At 39.4% G+C, this 17174-nt stretch overlaps 1 protein-coding gene across 1 annotated transcript; it reads right to left on the bottom strand.

The window, feature by feature from the left end:
* Window positions 1-2033: 2033 nt before the first annotated feature.
* FUNDC1 (FUN14 domain containing 1) lies at window positions 2034-15771 on the bottom strand. The gene is made up of 5 exons (XM_064472934.1): window positions 15637-15771; window positions 12969-13125; window positions 11029-11104; window positions 4256-4384; window positions 2034-2677 (listed from the first exon to the last, which is right to left on the bottom strand). Exons 1-5 carry the CDS (start codon window positions 15746-15748, stop codon window positions 2600-2602), a joined length of 552 nt encoding a protein of 183 aa, XP_064329004.1. The 5' UTR covers window positions 15749-15771; the 3' UTR covers window positions 2034-2599.
* Window positions 15772-17174: the final 1403 nt, after the last annotated feature.

Below are 17174 nucleotides of genomic sequence, written 5' to 3'. Positions count from 1 at the left end.
CTTAGTTAAAGCATAGCACCACTTGCGCCCGGGTTAGCCATGCTGTTCCCAGTCCAGCCTGCGAGCACAACAGCACACGTTAAGTCTCTGCACCATGTTCCACGGCACTCCAAGATTTAGACGGCCTCTTAGCTTGCATGTGGGCCCAAACCTGATGGAGGTTTCAGGCTGTGCTGGATCAGCACTGGGTGCTTTGTGCCAACCCACCTCACAATTATCTTAATTAAAACTGGCTTCCAGTCTTACAGGTCCTGATAAATGTCAGCTGTCTCAGTTGGTCACGTGAGCAGCCTCTTTAGCATGCACACTAAAAGATGATACTCCCTTGAAATCCTTTCACAGCATTGTCTCTTTTTAAAAACACAAGTTTACAGGTCCGTGCTACTGAGGTGGGTCACTTCATTCCGAAAGCCCTTCAGAATGCCCGAATTCATTCCAGTCCGGGAGGGTGACTCACATCAGTTGGCTTCAGCAACTCTTTCGACATGCCAAAAATCCATTAGCTTCATCAGCAGGAAAGAGCTGACTGGTTACCTTCCCATTATCCTTTGGACTGAACACTAAGGCGAAGAAAATTCCACATTTTAACATTTTCAACTTTCTTAATTTTTCTTTAAATCCCCCAAATCCCACATTCCTCCTCGGGCTTCCCATTTCCGATAAACTTCAACAGTTGTGTTTATGTAGCTTTAGATATTCACCTTAAAACAAAATATTTATGATGCTAACATGTTATTTGTGGCCATTTATGCTCCTTGGGTTTGGGGGTTTGGTGCGGGGAGGCGGGGGAGGGAGGGGGTTAAGTTTTATTTTCAAAAGCGTTAAACAGGCTCTAGCCTAACTAAACCCTTAAACTCATAGATATGCACAATGTGCTTCGTGACTTACCCACCTTGGCCAGAAGCATCCATATATGAGGTCATAATACGGATCTCTGAAGTCTACAGATGCACCGATCTAAATATATGCTAGGTTACTATGGCAAACGCCTTTCACATACTGCCCAGGTGATGGATGTTCATCCCATGTCCTGCACGTCAGACATTGACATCCATCCATCTGACGCTAGTGAATCACTATTGCTGCTCAGGCAATGTGAACAAGAACCCAAGAGAACCTGCGAGAGACACTCCATTTCACATTAACTTGCTGGTACAGTAAAAAGCAGAGAAATTGGGGCAGAGCAAAGAGTCCTTCTTGGGTAGAAATTTCTAAAAGGTTGACAAGTTTGGAATGCAGAAAAATGCATCAAGCATTTGTTTGGTTTCTTAACTTCTTTAGAATAACCTAGTAACAAATTACCAAAACCACCTTAAAAACCTACTTGATGATATTAAGTTTTCCAGTCCATCCACAGTTATGCCTCCAATCTCCTTTAGAATCCTCCTTTGATCTGTCAAAGGCAGAGGCAGCAAACCCATTGAGCAGATTAAGACCCCTTTGCTTTCCCAGACTTCAGGAGAAATAGGCACTCCTCCAATAAGCCAGCTGAAGCCAATCTGTACCCTCGTTTTTCCAGAGCTGACACCCTAGACAGTTAAAGCCAAATTAAGAGGCAACTGTAAAAGAAAAATTATGTCTACATTGGGGAGAACATAATGGCAAGAGAGGTCAGTATGAAAGCGAGTATCATATCCAGTGAAAATGGACTGAGAGAGCAGCCCTCGGTACATAGGAGGCACGTTGTACTGTTGCACTATCAAGCCCTACGGAGCGCCGGCCCTCGCAAAGCGCCCAGACAGAAGCCTCCTCCCTTCACCTCACCAACTACTGACGTCTGAAATGACCTCTGTGGTTCACTGAGTGTGAAAAAACTAAGCATCAGATCCCTGTGGAGTCTGTGCTTGCAATGTTTATCTGTGTACTACAGTTTTATCAATGAGTTTATGCGCGTCTACACATCTGGGAAAAATAATGTATATACATTTACTTAGCACACAAATATCACAAGTACCTCTGCAAATATTTGGACGAGATGCCTGCAGGCTGTAGAAAATAAGAAAGTCTCATGTTTATGTACACAAAGGCCAGAGTCAAAGTTAATTTTCACCTTTAATAAGCTCATGATTCTTTGTTATTTCATACTCTGTAAAAAGGTATTACAGATTGATAGATTATTGCAGTGACTTCTAAAGAACATGGACAGCCATGAGGCTGAAACTACAATATATACATTATGTAGTCATTTATACTACCTACTACAGCATGAAGAAAAATACTTTTAAAATAAACAATATTTAACTGAAAATGTAGAAATGGAGCTTTCTTTCTTACAGTATGGTTACATATCTATATTCCAAGAATAACATTTTAAAAAATGCTAGATCTTGAAAGGTCATAGATCAAAAGAGTCGTGATGAAGATGAACCAGTTTTGCCCAGAAATGCTATAATGAGCACACTGCACAGTTTTTCAGCAAATCCTAGTTTTGCCAAGCTTCAAGAGGCAAAAGCCTGAAATGTAAAAGCTTCCAAATTGTCTAGCTAGTCCGCTTGTCCTGCTCTGGAAGGCCCAGGGACCCGCACTGCTCCGAGACAGTGCGTCACCACAACTGTTCTTTGCTGACACGAATGCCATTGGGACGAGACGATTTGGGTCCTTACGATGCCAGGCCTAACAAAAAGCCTCCAACAAATCCACTGGACACCACGATGTTCTGTTTGATAAATTCTGTTGACTGAGAAGAAAAATAATATTCGTAAAGAACTGAGTCAGTTGTGTCTGACTAACATTTAATACTTATCACAATTGCCTGGAAACGGGGATATTAAGATTATGGAAGGGGGGAAGTGACGTAAAACATACAAAGCGAGGTGGCAACCGCTGGCTCCAATGGAGTGAAAACTGACTCTTGCCTGTCTTTAACAATCTATTTAAAATACAGTTAGCATTTGAAAAATCAAAATACAGAGCAACTGTCCTAGCAATTTCATGCCAACGCCAGTCTTGTTTTGATTAAAACAAGACAGTTGTTTTACAAACTCCCTAGGCAAAAATGCATGAGCACCACCATCACTGCAGTCTTAAACACATGAAAAATGTTTTTTTAAAATCCTTTTTTTGGAAGACTGGGTCATTGAAAAAGAAATACACTGAACTCCATTATGAGCCAGTTTCCTGACAACTTAATGCTACGACGACGACTTATGTAGGATGACATTTGTATACAGTTTTTTATTAAGTGGTAGCTCAGAGTATAACAAGTTACATCAAACGTGCCATGTCATAAATCCTCCACCTCAAACACTTCAGACTGGCTACTAGTGCGCAATCTTACCAAAAAAAAAAAAAAAAAAAAAGAAACCACCAAAACCCCCAACTTCTCCCACCCATTTCTGCAGGACTATGGAAAAGGCCAGGTTAAGCTATTTGGGGTATAAAAGAAGCTAGAAAACCATCTTTCTTGAGCTTCTACTTCACAATCACAGTAAAATTTAAGCTAATTTTTATCAACCTATATGCAACTCCGTACAGGTTAAATCTGAGACGTCAAAACTCTTAATTATAGAGCGCTAGCGTGGCTGCTGTTACATTGTCTGCAACATACTCCCAAGTCAGGATTCACAGTTACTGAGAAAGAAACTTAGATCATCTGTATTAAATTTGAAAATACGTAAAACCAGACTAAACATATTTTTTTAAAAAAAAGATAAAACTATTAAAAAAAGTCTTCATATGACAGAATGGAATAGCCTCAGTGACACTGAGCAGTATCACAGGCTACCTCTTTGCCACATAGTATGTAACTGACAGATTCTGAAGACAGATATTCTTCAAACTGTATAAAAATGAGATAAAAACCACAACTCTAGTTACTAAGCGCTTATAGCTTTTCTCCAGGAAGAAAGGTCAGTCTTTTCCAACCAAGTAATTTTATTATCAGCAGACTAAGATGATTTGGGTTTTGTCTTTGTAGCTACCATGTTTTAACCACAACACCCTCAAATTTTTACCCTGTCACGACCTCACTGCTTTCTCACTAGCAAAGAATCCACACCGAGTACACGGCAAAGCCAAGGGCAGTCCCTGAGCCATATCAGCTGTAGAAATGCATTAACTTTGAAGTTTGTGTCATCTTTAAGAGTGAACAAAATAGAAAGCTAAATGAATAGAAGAGAGTACAGTCTGATAACTTTTAATAAAATACACAGCCAGACCATTTCTGATGCCTTCCAGTTTTGCACCTGCATTTCAACCTACAGTGTAAGGTAAGAAAAAGTGAATGGTAGAAAACAGTTTAGCACCTTAGACTTACCTCTTCAATTAGAGTATTGATTTCAGGTGCTGCCTTATTTGCACGCTTTTTTAACTGTTTCTTTGCTTTGTTTACATCTTTTTCAACTCTCTTCCAGTCAACTTGTACGTATCCACTATGACTAGCAATCTAGGAAAATAAAGGGGGTTTAGTACAGTTGTAGCTAGAATTTTATGAGTCAAAATACAGTATCTTAGTGCCTACACATTTTTTTAAATTTTTCTCATTTTTAATTACAGATACAGTAAAAGACATTGTGCCAAATACAGCATGTACTCTGCTTTAAACACTAGTATTTTCCACAATAACAATTCAAATTTGAACAAGCAATGACAAAGTTTAGTAGATTACTGTTGATTTTACCACTTCTCTATCCTTTAGTTATAGAAACTTGAAATAACAATATTTTTCCTTCACCATTTACTGTAGCTTTACTTGTAAGAAAAGGAAAGAGAAAAGCACATTCATAGGACAACAGCAAGAAGCCTGTCTCATTTCAGCTTCTTTCAGAACTGTGGAATTCTGATTTGTGATGGCGTATTTGGGACTAATCAGAATCATCCCTAGAACTACTGAAAATCATTATTTTATCTTACATCATTTAAACTGTCCAAGAAAAAATTATTTATTACAAGGGAATTCTCATAGTTTCTACAAAACCAATAAGTTCAAAAATAACATGGCCTGTGTACAGCACAAGTTCTATAACATCAGCAAAATGGGTATGTTTTGGGGGATTGTTCACACCAATTTACACACAAACTCCCCAAACAACATCCATGAGACCTTTAGCCCATTTAACTGTCGTCCTAACCCTTTGCCTTAGTTCTCTTCCTCAGATTTTATCCTGGAAAAAAGTAAGATGTTCTGTTACTTGAGCAACACTGACAGTCCCATCAATTTACTTAAGATATTCACAAAAGAAAAACATATTTAAATGTTTTTAAGGTCGTAGCTTAAAAAAAAACAAACCCAATTCATGCAATTACTGCATGCTCTAGAGTGTTCTAACAAACAACTCATTAGTTGGAAGAAAGAGAGGAAAAATCAAAACTAAGCATTACTCCTTTTTTTAATGGCTAAAACAAATAGATACAGACCACTAAAGGTAAATTACTGTTACACACAAACAGTTTATGAAGAATAGCATTTCTCAGGTCCTCCTTATGGTCAAGTTTGGCAAATTCATGTAACTGATGTAAGAGCTTTCTATGCGAATGGTAAAACTGGTAAATAAAATCACGGATAATGAAGTTTTGTGGAATGGATATTTAAATATACAATGGATTCGGTATGGCATAAAAAGAAATGTTTGACATTGTTTAACAGCAGTGAATTTTATTTTTCACATAGTTCTTTCTACCAAATAACTAAAATTCAACCATCTGACTCGTTTTAAAACAGCCACAATAAGTAAGCAACATATTTTGCCACCAATATGAATTTCATGATCCTGAAAAAAACCCACCCCAAAATGAAGCAAGTGTCAGATTTTGTCTAAATTAAAGTTCCTAAACAAAGCTCCTAAAAGACCACCTATGTAAGAAAGTAAACTTCAGTTTCCATCTTTGAATGAGATTTAAAAAACAATTCACTGGAGAAATGCAAAATGAACTTACTAAATATTGTACTGTCCTTTACGTCATACCTCAGAATATAACAAATTCATTGACGTTGCCTGTCTATTTTAAAACCACTTATCCACACAGGCACATGAACAAGTCACTGGATGACATGCCAGGAGAATAAATGTTGCACACTGGCTAATTTTTACAACATAAATTTTACATCACCCCAAGAATTTCAAAAAGGCCCAAGTGCTGAACTGGTGCCTTCTAACTCATAAAACTGAAAACTAAATATGGACTGACCTACCTAGTCCAACACACTGTAAGAAATGCTAATGTATTTGCTTGCCTAAAAGTTGTAAACAAATACAAATAAATGGGACTTAAAATAAACACTTCATTTAGCTCAGTTATCCATACAGTACAAGGATGAGGCAGAAGTTTTTAGTTGAGTTCTGTTTAGCTTTCCAGTAGTCACAACTTACATTTGTATCAACACTCCGGTTTACACAGTAAAAATTATACTACTTTCGTCCCTGAACTTAGTAGCAGAAATCTTAAATTCTGCTTTCCAGTTTTTGTAGACATGTATGAAATAAGCAAGAGAGGGCAATGCTTTGAACATAAAACTTATAACTGAACATAAAACTTATAACTGAGAAGGAAAAAAACCCTCCAAACTGTACTTCACTGCAGTGATAGTCAGAGCCTGTGTCACATTGACTTTGGCTGCAATCCTACCAATTACATAACTTTGTGTGTAAGCGCAGAAATAATCCCACTGAACTCAAACGTTGCTAAGACAGGCTCCAATTTTTTGGCTCTAACACATCATGAAAAACCTATTAGCTTACAACAATAAATTTACTTAAAGACAAATTCTTAAAGTTCATTAGTGTTTCTAAACCCAGCCCCTACAATAACATGGAAACTAAAATAATATATTAAAGAGTCAGAAAAGTCTATAGATAGAGAGAGATTCCTCAAAGAGCCATATGGGGTGAGTGTGCATATCTATATATATAAAAATCTCTGTACGTGTATGTATGATAACAGAATAATATATATATTATATATATCTCTCTCATATAGCACATCAATAAAATTTGGTTTTGTTCAAGATCTTCCAGAACTGTTGAAAGGATAATGGATTTTTTTCCCAAAAGGCAACTGGAAAAATACATCAGGTCAGGAATCCTAAAAATACGTGCATCTTTACACTAATCAAAGAAAACAGAGATCTAAAGGTAAGACCTCACTTTGGGGGTGATACTGGAGGGGCATGCAAGTACTTTGTTATTGTGAAACATTATTAAGAGTAACAAGCCAAAAAAAAAATTTTGGAGCAAAAAAGTTGTATGGCAAGATGGGACAGAAGAATTTTAATTTCCTCAAAGACAAAATCTCTCACACTAAAAAAGCCCAGCCAAGCCCAGAAGGTACAGGCGAGCTCCCTGTGTTCGGCTGCTTGCGCAGCATACAGAAGCCATGTATACTTCTAGGTATTGGCTGGTATTTAGATGGGTAGCAACCCTCATCACACTCAACCAGTTCCCAGAACAGATCTGACAAGTCTCTAACTTCAATATACAGGTAGGGAGGGACTGAGAAATGAGACAACATTTTTTGTAAGAGTTAAACTGCAGAGGCTGTATCTTCAGCCACCATCTGCTGGCACAGCTCCACCATAACCAGTGAAACTACTCCAATTTACAAAGGCAGAGAAACGATGCCCCTCCATTTCATGTCAAAACCTGCCAGAAATAGGGTATTTCTTTAAAAAGCTAACTTCCAACTACCATTTGCTTTGGCTGTTCTACTGAATGTTCCCTCAAAGTCTGCAGACATCAACTGTGCAGTGGGATATTCAACGCAAACCTGAATACAAGAAATACCTTGTTCTCTCCCCACTTCACTGAGATGCTACAACATCATCATGGCATGGTATCAACAATGCTCCTACAATATATAGCCAAGGATATCTTAGAGTTTATTTTGCTTCTTGTGTTGTTTTCAAAGATATACTTTTCTTAAGTTAGAAAGTAGTTTAATGAAGAAGTGAACTGAATTCATTCAAGACATGCTAATGGAATGAGGCAAAGTATATTAGTGCAAGCAAAGCCAACTGAACAAAAATACAATTTTATGATTAAATAACAGTCGAGACACGATGAAAAAACCTGCAATTTGTATGCTGACTGCAGAGCAAAAAGCAACAAAACCATTATTAAAGATTTAAGGAGTTTAAAAACACATAGACAACAGGAACTCATTAAGAACAATTGTTTTTAACTAATTCACTATAGCAGAACCACGTGAGTTCATACTTTCCTACTCTTCAGGATTTCACTAAACCCTGTGCTGTATAAACTAGAAGTTATACAAGGAAATCCCTCACTTGCTATGAGAAATTAATTACATTTTCCTTAACAGAGTGCATGGGTATTGGTCTTATACCAGCATATTTGAGGTGCTACATCTGTTTCAATAAAAAGGACAGTTAATTGGACAAATTAAGCTGTTGACATACCCAGCACACAGTTGTGATAACAGACCTTAATTTTGAAAAACTCCACAAATTCCTTAATGCCATTTTTATTTATTCTCTTCCTCAGACTACTTTTCATTTCATTTGTATTAAGACTGAAAAATTTCTAGATCACTTACAAAAATCTGAAAAATCTTTTTTGTTTCTTGTACAAACTGACCCTCCCAAAAATTGCTTTCGGCTTCCTACTAGATTTCATGACATGAAGCCATCTCATGCTGAAGAATAAATGCATTTTTTTTTAGTTTCAGGACTGAAATGTTCCACTGAATGGGCTTTAGCCAAGAATTTTGCCTTCTGCAGTTCTTCTTGGTTTAGCAGGTAATTACAACGTCAATATTGCAATCAGGAGTTGAAATGAAATCTGCAACTTCAGAGAAATTTACAGATAAAAAGGAAGTTTCTAGTCATGTGCTGAAATGCTCCTCTGCCCACTCAGGGGAAGCGCTAAACATGTATTCATAGGGAAATTAAAATCACGATGTGTGATCTTTAAATGAAAAAATTAAAGACTACAGAAATGTAATTACACTATAGAATTTATGACTCAGCTTTAAAATGCAAAACGTTTCGAATTAAAATTAAAGACCAAGGCATTTACTTCATTCCCTTCCAAGAGAATCTGATCTTACTTTAATTAAAGATATAGACAACTCAATCAAAATATGCAACTCATTTTTCCTCTTGGATAATATTCCTTTTCAGATACACTGTAAATGAGATCAGCTAAGAAATCAGACACTCAAACACATGGCTAATCTATTTTATGTACACAAAAGCTCCCCAAACTTCACAGCTCAATAAGCAAAAATACTGCACCAGTAATGTGTTTTAAGCAACTTCTATTTTCCTTTGTCCATAGGTCTTAGTTTTAACTTTTCAGCTTCCTGTAGTCAGAAGTACTAATGAAGGCACCTGTAGGCAATGTTCTGCCTGACGCCCCTGGATAATAGGCTTTTGTTCTGTAGGCTCTTTGGTCATATTTAGATAAGAATTGTCATTAAAAGAATTAAGAGCAATGGCATAGAATATGGGCAGAGAGATTCTGGACTTGAAGTCACCTAGATGAAAAGCATGACAAGTACTTCAAGATCCACTGCACACACATATATATATATATTTATATACACATATATATTTAATTCTTCCCTCATGATCCAGAAATACACATTATGGGCTGAAGAAGTCCAGAGTACTCCACCAAACTGATTCATTTGCTGGCATAGCACATTTTGCCAAAAATTTGCATCTGGATGATTCTAAACCATTTCAGATTCATCACCCTTGTAAAAGTCGTCCCTATGTTTAGGTACAAGCCCAGTAACCAGTGATTTCCAGGAGATCTGAAAAGGTCATCAATGCACAATGGTGAAGAGGAATGAATGCTGATACTATAAAGCTTCCTATCAAAACTACCTCTCTTTGACTTTTTACGTTTTTGTTGATGCTTACTTGTGAGTAATTAAAAATAAAATATACCTTATATTTGTTCAAAACAACTTAAACCAGAGAGTTCCAAGAACATACATCCTCATGTAAGTGCCACAGTTCAGTTATGTGTTCAATGAGGAGTTTGAAAAAAAAATAAAGCCCAAAACCAGCAGAGAACACGATCATGAAGGAAGTAAGAGTACTTCGCACAACTGTGACATTTTGATGCATCACACAGCAGCAGAGGTACCACCAAAGCTTTCCTCATCAATAGTTGACTGCAACAGCTGTTACAATCACAGAAATAACTAAGAGTGGGACATTCTTTTCAGAAACCCTGCAGGGTGATGTTAGAAAGAATAATTTAAAAAAAAGTATCTTTAACATCCTGCCTGAAAAAATGGTATATTATCTGCATGCACCTAAGTAGGCACCAGTCTATTTCCTCTAGAACGATTTGAGGAAAAATAACAAGCTCACAGGTAGTAAGACATAAAAATGCCACTAAAAAATTAAGAATTACATGGCTTACAGAAGGATGTATGACTTCTCCTTCACTTGAAGTTTTTTCATCTAATTTAAAGGCTTTTTGGAAATATGCCCTCCTCTAACCATAGTATCTGATGAAAAATGCAAATGGTCATGCCAGATAACATCATTAAAAATTTTTGGACTCGAAATCCACTTGAATGGAGGAATGCAATGAAGCTATCAGAAGTCAGCAAAGCTTCAGAGGTTCAACAGATATAACTAGTAAATCAGCACAGAGATAAAAGACAAAAACATGGCTTCATAATGGGACCAGAACACACCTTCCAAGCAACTGCCAAAGAAGCCTGCTTCTTCCAAAGCACTACTAAAATTCTCAAACCTATTGAAAATAAATACAGCTTAAATTCCTTGATCTCCCTAACCACAGTATACAGGCAGTTCCTCTAATCTGGCAATACTGAATCACAGACAGCATCTCAGTTTCTGCACAGAGGTTTCTTTTGGCTTACTACGAACTATTTTACATGATAGAGTAGATTCTGATTTACCACTGATTTTTAGAAATGTCTCTTTTGTACACATTATTCGAGCTGAAATGTAGTTTTTGATTGATAAGACTAAAAAGAGGAAGTAGATAAGAAGCCTTTCTAATTAAATTTTACCCAACAGCTGTGTTTTTCCTATTGTTTAGTAAATAACATTTGCCAACTTATAAAGCATGAAGTACTACGTACTTGAAGCAGAAGAAAGCCACCACCTACTGCAGTTGCTGCAAGCTTTCCGACTTTCTGGAACAAAAATCCCGCACACCTTAGGAGAACAAAACAAAAAAAAGCCCAGTTCAATGAAGTTGTCTGCTGAACAATGCCACACTTCAAAATTCCTGACTACAACTATTACTGTTTTTTCATTTAACAAAGCAAATGTATCATTTCACATTTTTAAATTCAAAATCAGAATATTTAATACAAATAACATTTAATTAATAATACCTAACACAAGACAACATGAGTAATGGTTGCTAGTTCACGGCTGTCCGATGGTCCCTTTAAAGTAAGGTTAAGATCTCTAGATCTTGTCTATATAAAAAAGCTGTATGCTGCTAATAAATGTAGCATGTTAATAAAGCACAACGTAATAATATAAAAGTGCCATTATAACTGATCCCAAATGGAAGATAAATATATTATACCATCATTTATATTAACTACACAACCCATAACTTAAATATCTCAGGTAAACATCCCTACCACAAGAGTTAAAATCAGCGGGGCCCCTCTACTGAGACATGGCCTTAGTCCATTTTTAATGGATCAAAGCAACCAGAAAATTAATATCTTGTTCGCAGCCTCCAAACACTCCCACATCAAATAGAGAACTGCACAGATATCGGTAGCATAGAGCAGTTTGGGCAGGAAGGGACCTCTGGAGGTCGTCTGGCTTGGCCACCTTCCCAAAACTGGGCCAGCTGCAAGGTCCGATCCAACCTCCAAGCTCAGTCAGGTTGCTCAGGGTCCTAACTCAGGCAGGCCTTGAATGTTTCCAAAGCTGATGGTTCCATAAATTTTCTGGGCAACTCTGCTGGTGTTTGAGCTGCCCCCCCACCAGCCCACACACAGAGGGGAATTTTTTCCTCCCTGCAGATCAACAGTGAATTCGTATTTATAAACATGGAAACACACACAGAGGTATATACATCTATAGATACTGAAATACAGTTTCCAGATCTTTCAATAAGCTGGTTTTTATGTATGCCAGATGAACTATTCCCTAGAAGCTTCAGAGTTTATGCATACTCATCTAACTTCTAAAAATAATTTTAAGGCTACTGAGGCAAATAAAAAAATCAGACTGAAAGGTAAGCCTACACTCCTCAGAGCCACATTGAGCATTTTTAGTCTATTTTATCTTCCAAATCTTGCATAGTTCTGTTGGAAAAGTTACTGTACTACCATTACATTGTTTTTCACTGAACTTAAAATTTTCACCATACCGGAATTGACAAATACCATTCAAATACCTTTGACAAATAACAAGTACCCTGACATAGCCGCTAAGACTGTGGCCACATTTCCCCATTTAAGTTCTCATCTTTACTGTCTAGCCTTCATCATGAATTATTTTAGTGTAATTATGCTGTGGTATCTCTCTTCAGTTAACACGAGAGCAGACTGTTAATTTGTTCAAAATGGCTCCACTTGCATTTAGAGGAAAAAAAGTATAAAACGGGGCTCTTAATTAAAAGTATATTCTACCACACATATTTTTGTATTTCTTTTATCTATAAAATATGTCTTAGCCATAATATCATAACTAGGTTTCTAAATCTATACTAGTAAGTACATATGCTTTCCCATACAAACAAAAATTACATGCAGTAATTTTCTATTTATTCCTTGTACTTTTACAGTTCTGACATTTCCCCAAATGCTTTTCAGAGTAACTGGTATGAGTTCCCTCAGCTAACTAGTGTTTTACCAATACTACAAAACACTTTACAACGATGAGTCAGAGTAACAAGTTAAGAAATTATTCACGCATGAATAATCTTGATCAATGATAAAGGAAATCCAGTTAGAGAGGATACATTTATCCGCTTCAAAAAGCCTTGGAAAGGGATCTTCTAAGAACAGCAAAAGGTCTAGCACATTTATGAGTAGTGATGCTCCCTCACCAGCCAGTCATGCCGCCCATCACAATCTGGGTAGCTACAGAATATTTTTCCACAATTGGTCCTGAATTCCGGCCAAACACACGATTCCACCAATGGTGACGCCGTGCATATTCTGTTAAATCCAACACTTCATAGGAATCATCATCACTTTCACGTTCTTAAATAAAAAAAAGAAAAAGGTTATTTTCTCAGTTATACAGTAAATTAACAATCCATGTAAAAACGCCAAACATTAACAGAACTGTTTTTGGTATTAACTGGCTAATCCAATGGTTTCAGTTGCAACATACAGGCTACCTATGGTCCAGCAGCTCACAGATCAATGGATTTTGAGATTGTATGCCATAATCTTCAACGTAAGGTAGAGAAGGCTTTAGGGAAGGTATAATCTATAAAATCCATGACTGGCATAGAAAAGGTGAACAGGAATCTCCGACCTGTTCAAGTACAGAAACCGAGAGAAATCAGGTGAAACTAGAAGTTAGCTGGTTCAGCACAAAAAAAAGGAAGTCTTCCTCTCCTCTCCTTCACCCCCACCCCCTGCAAGCTCTGCTTAACCTATGTAACAGCTCGCTGCAGGATGCTGTGGATACCAAAAGCTGATGTGGACTCCAAATAACAACAGAACAAAGTTGGAGGCGCGGGGAAGCCAACCCACCAAGGGCTGTCAGAGACAAAGACAGCAACCATGCTTAACGATGCCCTGAGCTGAAAATCATTAAAAACATTCTGAGAAGGTATCACTACATGCTCATGCTGTTAAATCTTTCTTAGCTCTTCCTGATGGCTTTCATCTGACCTACTACAATTCCTTTTATGATCTTAAGCAATGTGAAACATGTCTAACGTAAGAGAAAGCACACATATTTTCTGGATAGAACAAAACTTTGAAAGATTGATAACTTCCAGCCTAAGTGTTTTCCTCAGGGGGCTAGACATTAGCATATGCTAATAAGCCAAGAGCAGAAACTTCTGTTCCTTTTCCACAACACATGAAATGGATGAAGCTTCAATTAAGTTCCATACTTGCAGTACAATTCCATCAACATTTTCAAAACAGACCTCCTGTGACTTCAAATTAGAGGTCCTAAATACCATGTATACTCAAACATCAAAGGGAAGAGATGGCTAAAACTCTTTAAAAAAAAAAAAGTTTTAAAATAGTATCATAGTTTATGGACATACATACATGAATTAAGGTCCACTTCAGTTAGATATATTTAAGGTGAAGTACAAGTTCAGCAATGATGCTGGGACATTCCAAAGAGGAAGAGAAGTTAAATTACTACCTAGAATTACAAAGAAAGACTGTAGATATAAACATTCTACTAAGAATGTCAGCAACTCTTTTTAACTCTTACTACAAGTATGGGTAATAGGATCGAGAATGCAAGAAACACACATGTAGGTATTCATTCCTTCCCTTTATTATCACATAAGTGTTCTTGAGTACTAAAACATAAATAGCAACACCCATAACGCTAGAAAGTCATTACTGAATCTCCTTTCTTTCCAACTTTGAGGTATTGACAGCAAACTGTTTAACCTCTAAATGGCAACAAAACAAAAAAACGCTGTCATAGACTGCTAGTTCCATTAATTCTGCCCCTAAATTAATATTATTCAAATAAAAAAATCATTGAAGTATAACACATTGTGTGGAAAATAAAAATGCTGGAGCATTTTCTATCAATAAAAAAATATTCCTTTCCTTGCAGGATAATATTACACATACTCTTCAGGCACCTAAAACTCTGCCTATGCAAAAAGGCGTTACACCATAAGGCTATACCGATACACTGAAAGATCAGTACGTTAAAAGATGCAGAGATGATGGAGGCTAGGGAAACCGCTCATTTCCCCAGTGTGCTCTGCAGGTTCGGTTCAGCAGTCTGGAGAAAAGGAAGGTCACGGGAGACCTTTTTGCTCTCTACAACTACCTGACAGGAGGTTGTAGCGGGGTCAAGTGTTGGTCTCTTCTCCCATGTAACAAGCAATAGGATGAGAAGAAACAGTCACACCAGGGCAGGTTTAGACTGGATATTAGGAAAAATTTATTTACTAAAATGGTTGTCGGGGATTGGAACAGGCTGCCCAGAGAGGTGGTGGAGTCACCATCCCTGGAGGTATTTAGGAGACACGTAGATGTGGTGCTTAGGGACATGGCTTCGTGATGGACGTGGCAGTGCAAGGTTAATGGTTGGACTCGATGATCTTCAAGGTCTCTTCCAACCCCAACGACGCTGTGATCCCGTGATTCCTCCGGCGAGGCCCCGCCGGCGCCGGGGCCCGCCGCCCGTCACTTCAGCCCCCCGCGCTCTGCCAGGGCTCCGCCGGCCCTCCCGCCTCAGGGCTGCCGCCTCCTCCCCGCTCCTGCCGCACCGCTCCCGCCCGGCGGCTATTTCGGCAGTTTAACCGCCGGACACCACCACCAGGCCCGGGAACTGACGGACGGGGGACGGACGGACGGACGGACGGACGGGGGAGGGGCAGAGCCCGGGCCATCCCTCCCCCGTCCCCGGGCGCCGGCAGGGCCGCCAGGCTGCCCCCCGCTCCCAAGATGACGGGCGGCCGCCACGCCCGCTCCTCGCCTTTCCCGTAAGGGGACCGGAGGGGACGGGACGCATCGCCGCGGAGGCGCCCGAGCCCACGCGGGGAGCCCACTGACCTGAGGCGGTGCGGGGCCTCCGCGCCGCCATCTTGGCTGCTGTTGACAGCGGAGCCTGGCGGCAGGGCCGCCTCGCTCCGCCCCCGGAGGGCCGCGGGGCGGCAGCGCGCATGCGCCCGCCGCCCTCCCTCAGTGCCCGCCCTCTCACGTGGGGACCCACCCCCGGCGCCGCGGAGGATTGTGGGGGCTGTAGTTCCCGGAGGGGAAGCCCGGGGAGGGGCGGCCATTTGTGGGGGGCAGCCCGGTCGCCTCTCCTAGCGCCGGGCCGGCGCTGCCGGGTTTGGTTTCCCGTCGTCGGTGCCTGAGCGAGGAGGGTCCGTCCCGTCTGCCCTGGAAGGGCTAAGGCTGCAGGCCCGAGGGGCGCCTCTCCTCCCCCGACCACTGTGGCGGTGACCCCGCCAGTTGGCCGCCTGGGGCTGCTTGCCAGTACGGCGGGAGGCTTATCCACCCCGGTGCTACGGGGGTGCGGTCCTCAAAAAGCCTCAGAATGTCTCTTTTTGTGGATGAAAAGTAAAGGGGCGGCAGCGGGCGTAGTGCAGGCAGCGGGGCCGTCGGGAGACGCACGTCGCGTTGTCACGGGCATTAAGTGCCCCATAAAAATTAATAACCGGGAAAGAAAACAAAATGCAAGACAAAGAACAAAGGGTAAAGTCAGTGGGAGCCGTGAAACAAACAAACAAACAAAAAGTGACATTTGGAATTGCTCGACCCCAGTTTACTCCCTCTGATGCAAAGGTGGGTGCTGTTGGTGGGCTGGAAGGCACACAATTTTATTTCGCTGCATTTATTTTGTTTTTGTTGTGTCCAGCTCCGTACAACCTTTATAGTCATAGTGTAGAGGTAGCTGACGCAGTACATGCAGCTTCACGAATGTTGTGGCAATACTAACATCAAGAAAGCAAGAGAGTTCAATTATTATAAATAATAAAAGAAAATTGGAAACGGATTGTTTAAAAATGTTTACAGTCTGTCATTTGGACTCTTATGCTGCCAATATACAAGACATGCAATTATAATTTAAAAACCCTCACTTTTTCCCATGTCATAAAGCTATTTTTATGGAGTGAGATGTATCTTGCAACATGCGCACTAAGCATTTAAGATTCTAATTAACCCTTTAATAACCCCAGCCTTAACAGACATGCCAAAAAAAAACAAAAAAAAAGGGAAAACATACTCTACATGATGGTACTTCTTAGATCAGCTCTGAGATTGAAGTTAGCCTATAAAATTTGAAGCTAGTGTATATAATAGTGGCTTGCTTATTAACTCATTTTTATTACAAATATTTGCCAATGTGATAATCAGGTGATAGCAGAACTAGGTAAGATATTGTTTTCCTGAAGATTTTCAAGAAATCTCTTTCTGTATGGAACACAAATTTGTCTCTTACTATTTGTTTTGACAGACACCTAACATCTTTGGACTTCTCATGTATAAGCATATTTTTTTAATGGATTTCCCAAGTAGTAACAAAAAGCTTGTTGACTTTTATTGCTGAATGAATTGCAGTCTTTTTTCTAACACTAGCAGTTTGT

This window comes from Phalacrocorax carbo, chromosome 1 (assembly GCF_963921805.1).
Source record: "Phalacrocorax carbo chromosome 1, bPhaCar2.1, whole genome shotgun sequence".
NCBI classification, from domain to species: Eukaryota; Metazoa; Chordata; class Aves; order Suliformes; family Phalacrocoracidae; genus Phalacrocorax; species Phalacrocorax carbo.
Note: the sequence above shows the minus strand (reverse complement) of the source record. Positions and strands in the feature narration are given on the sequence as shown.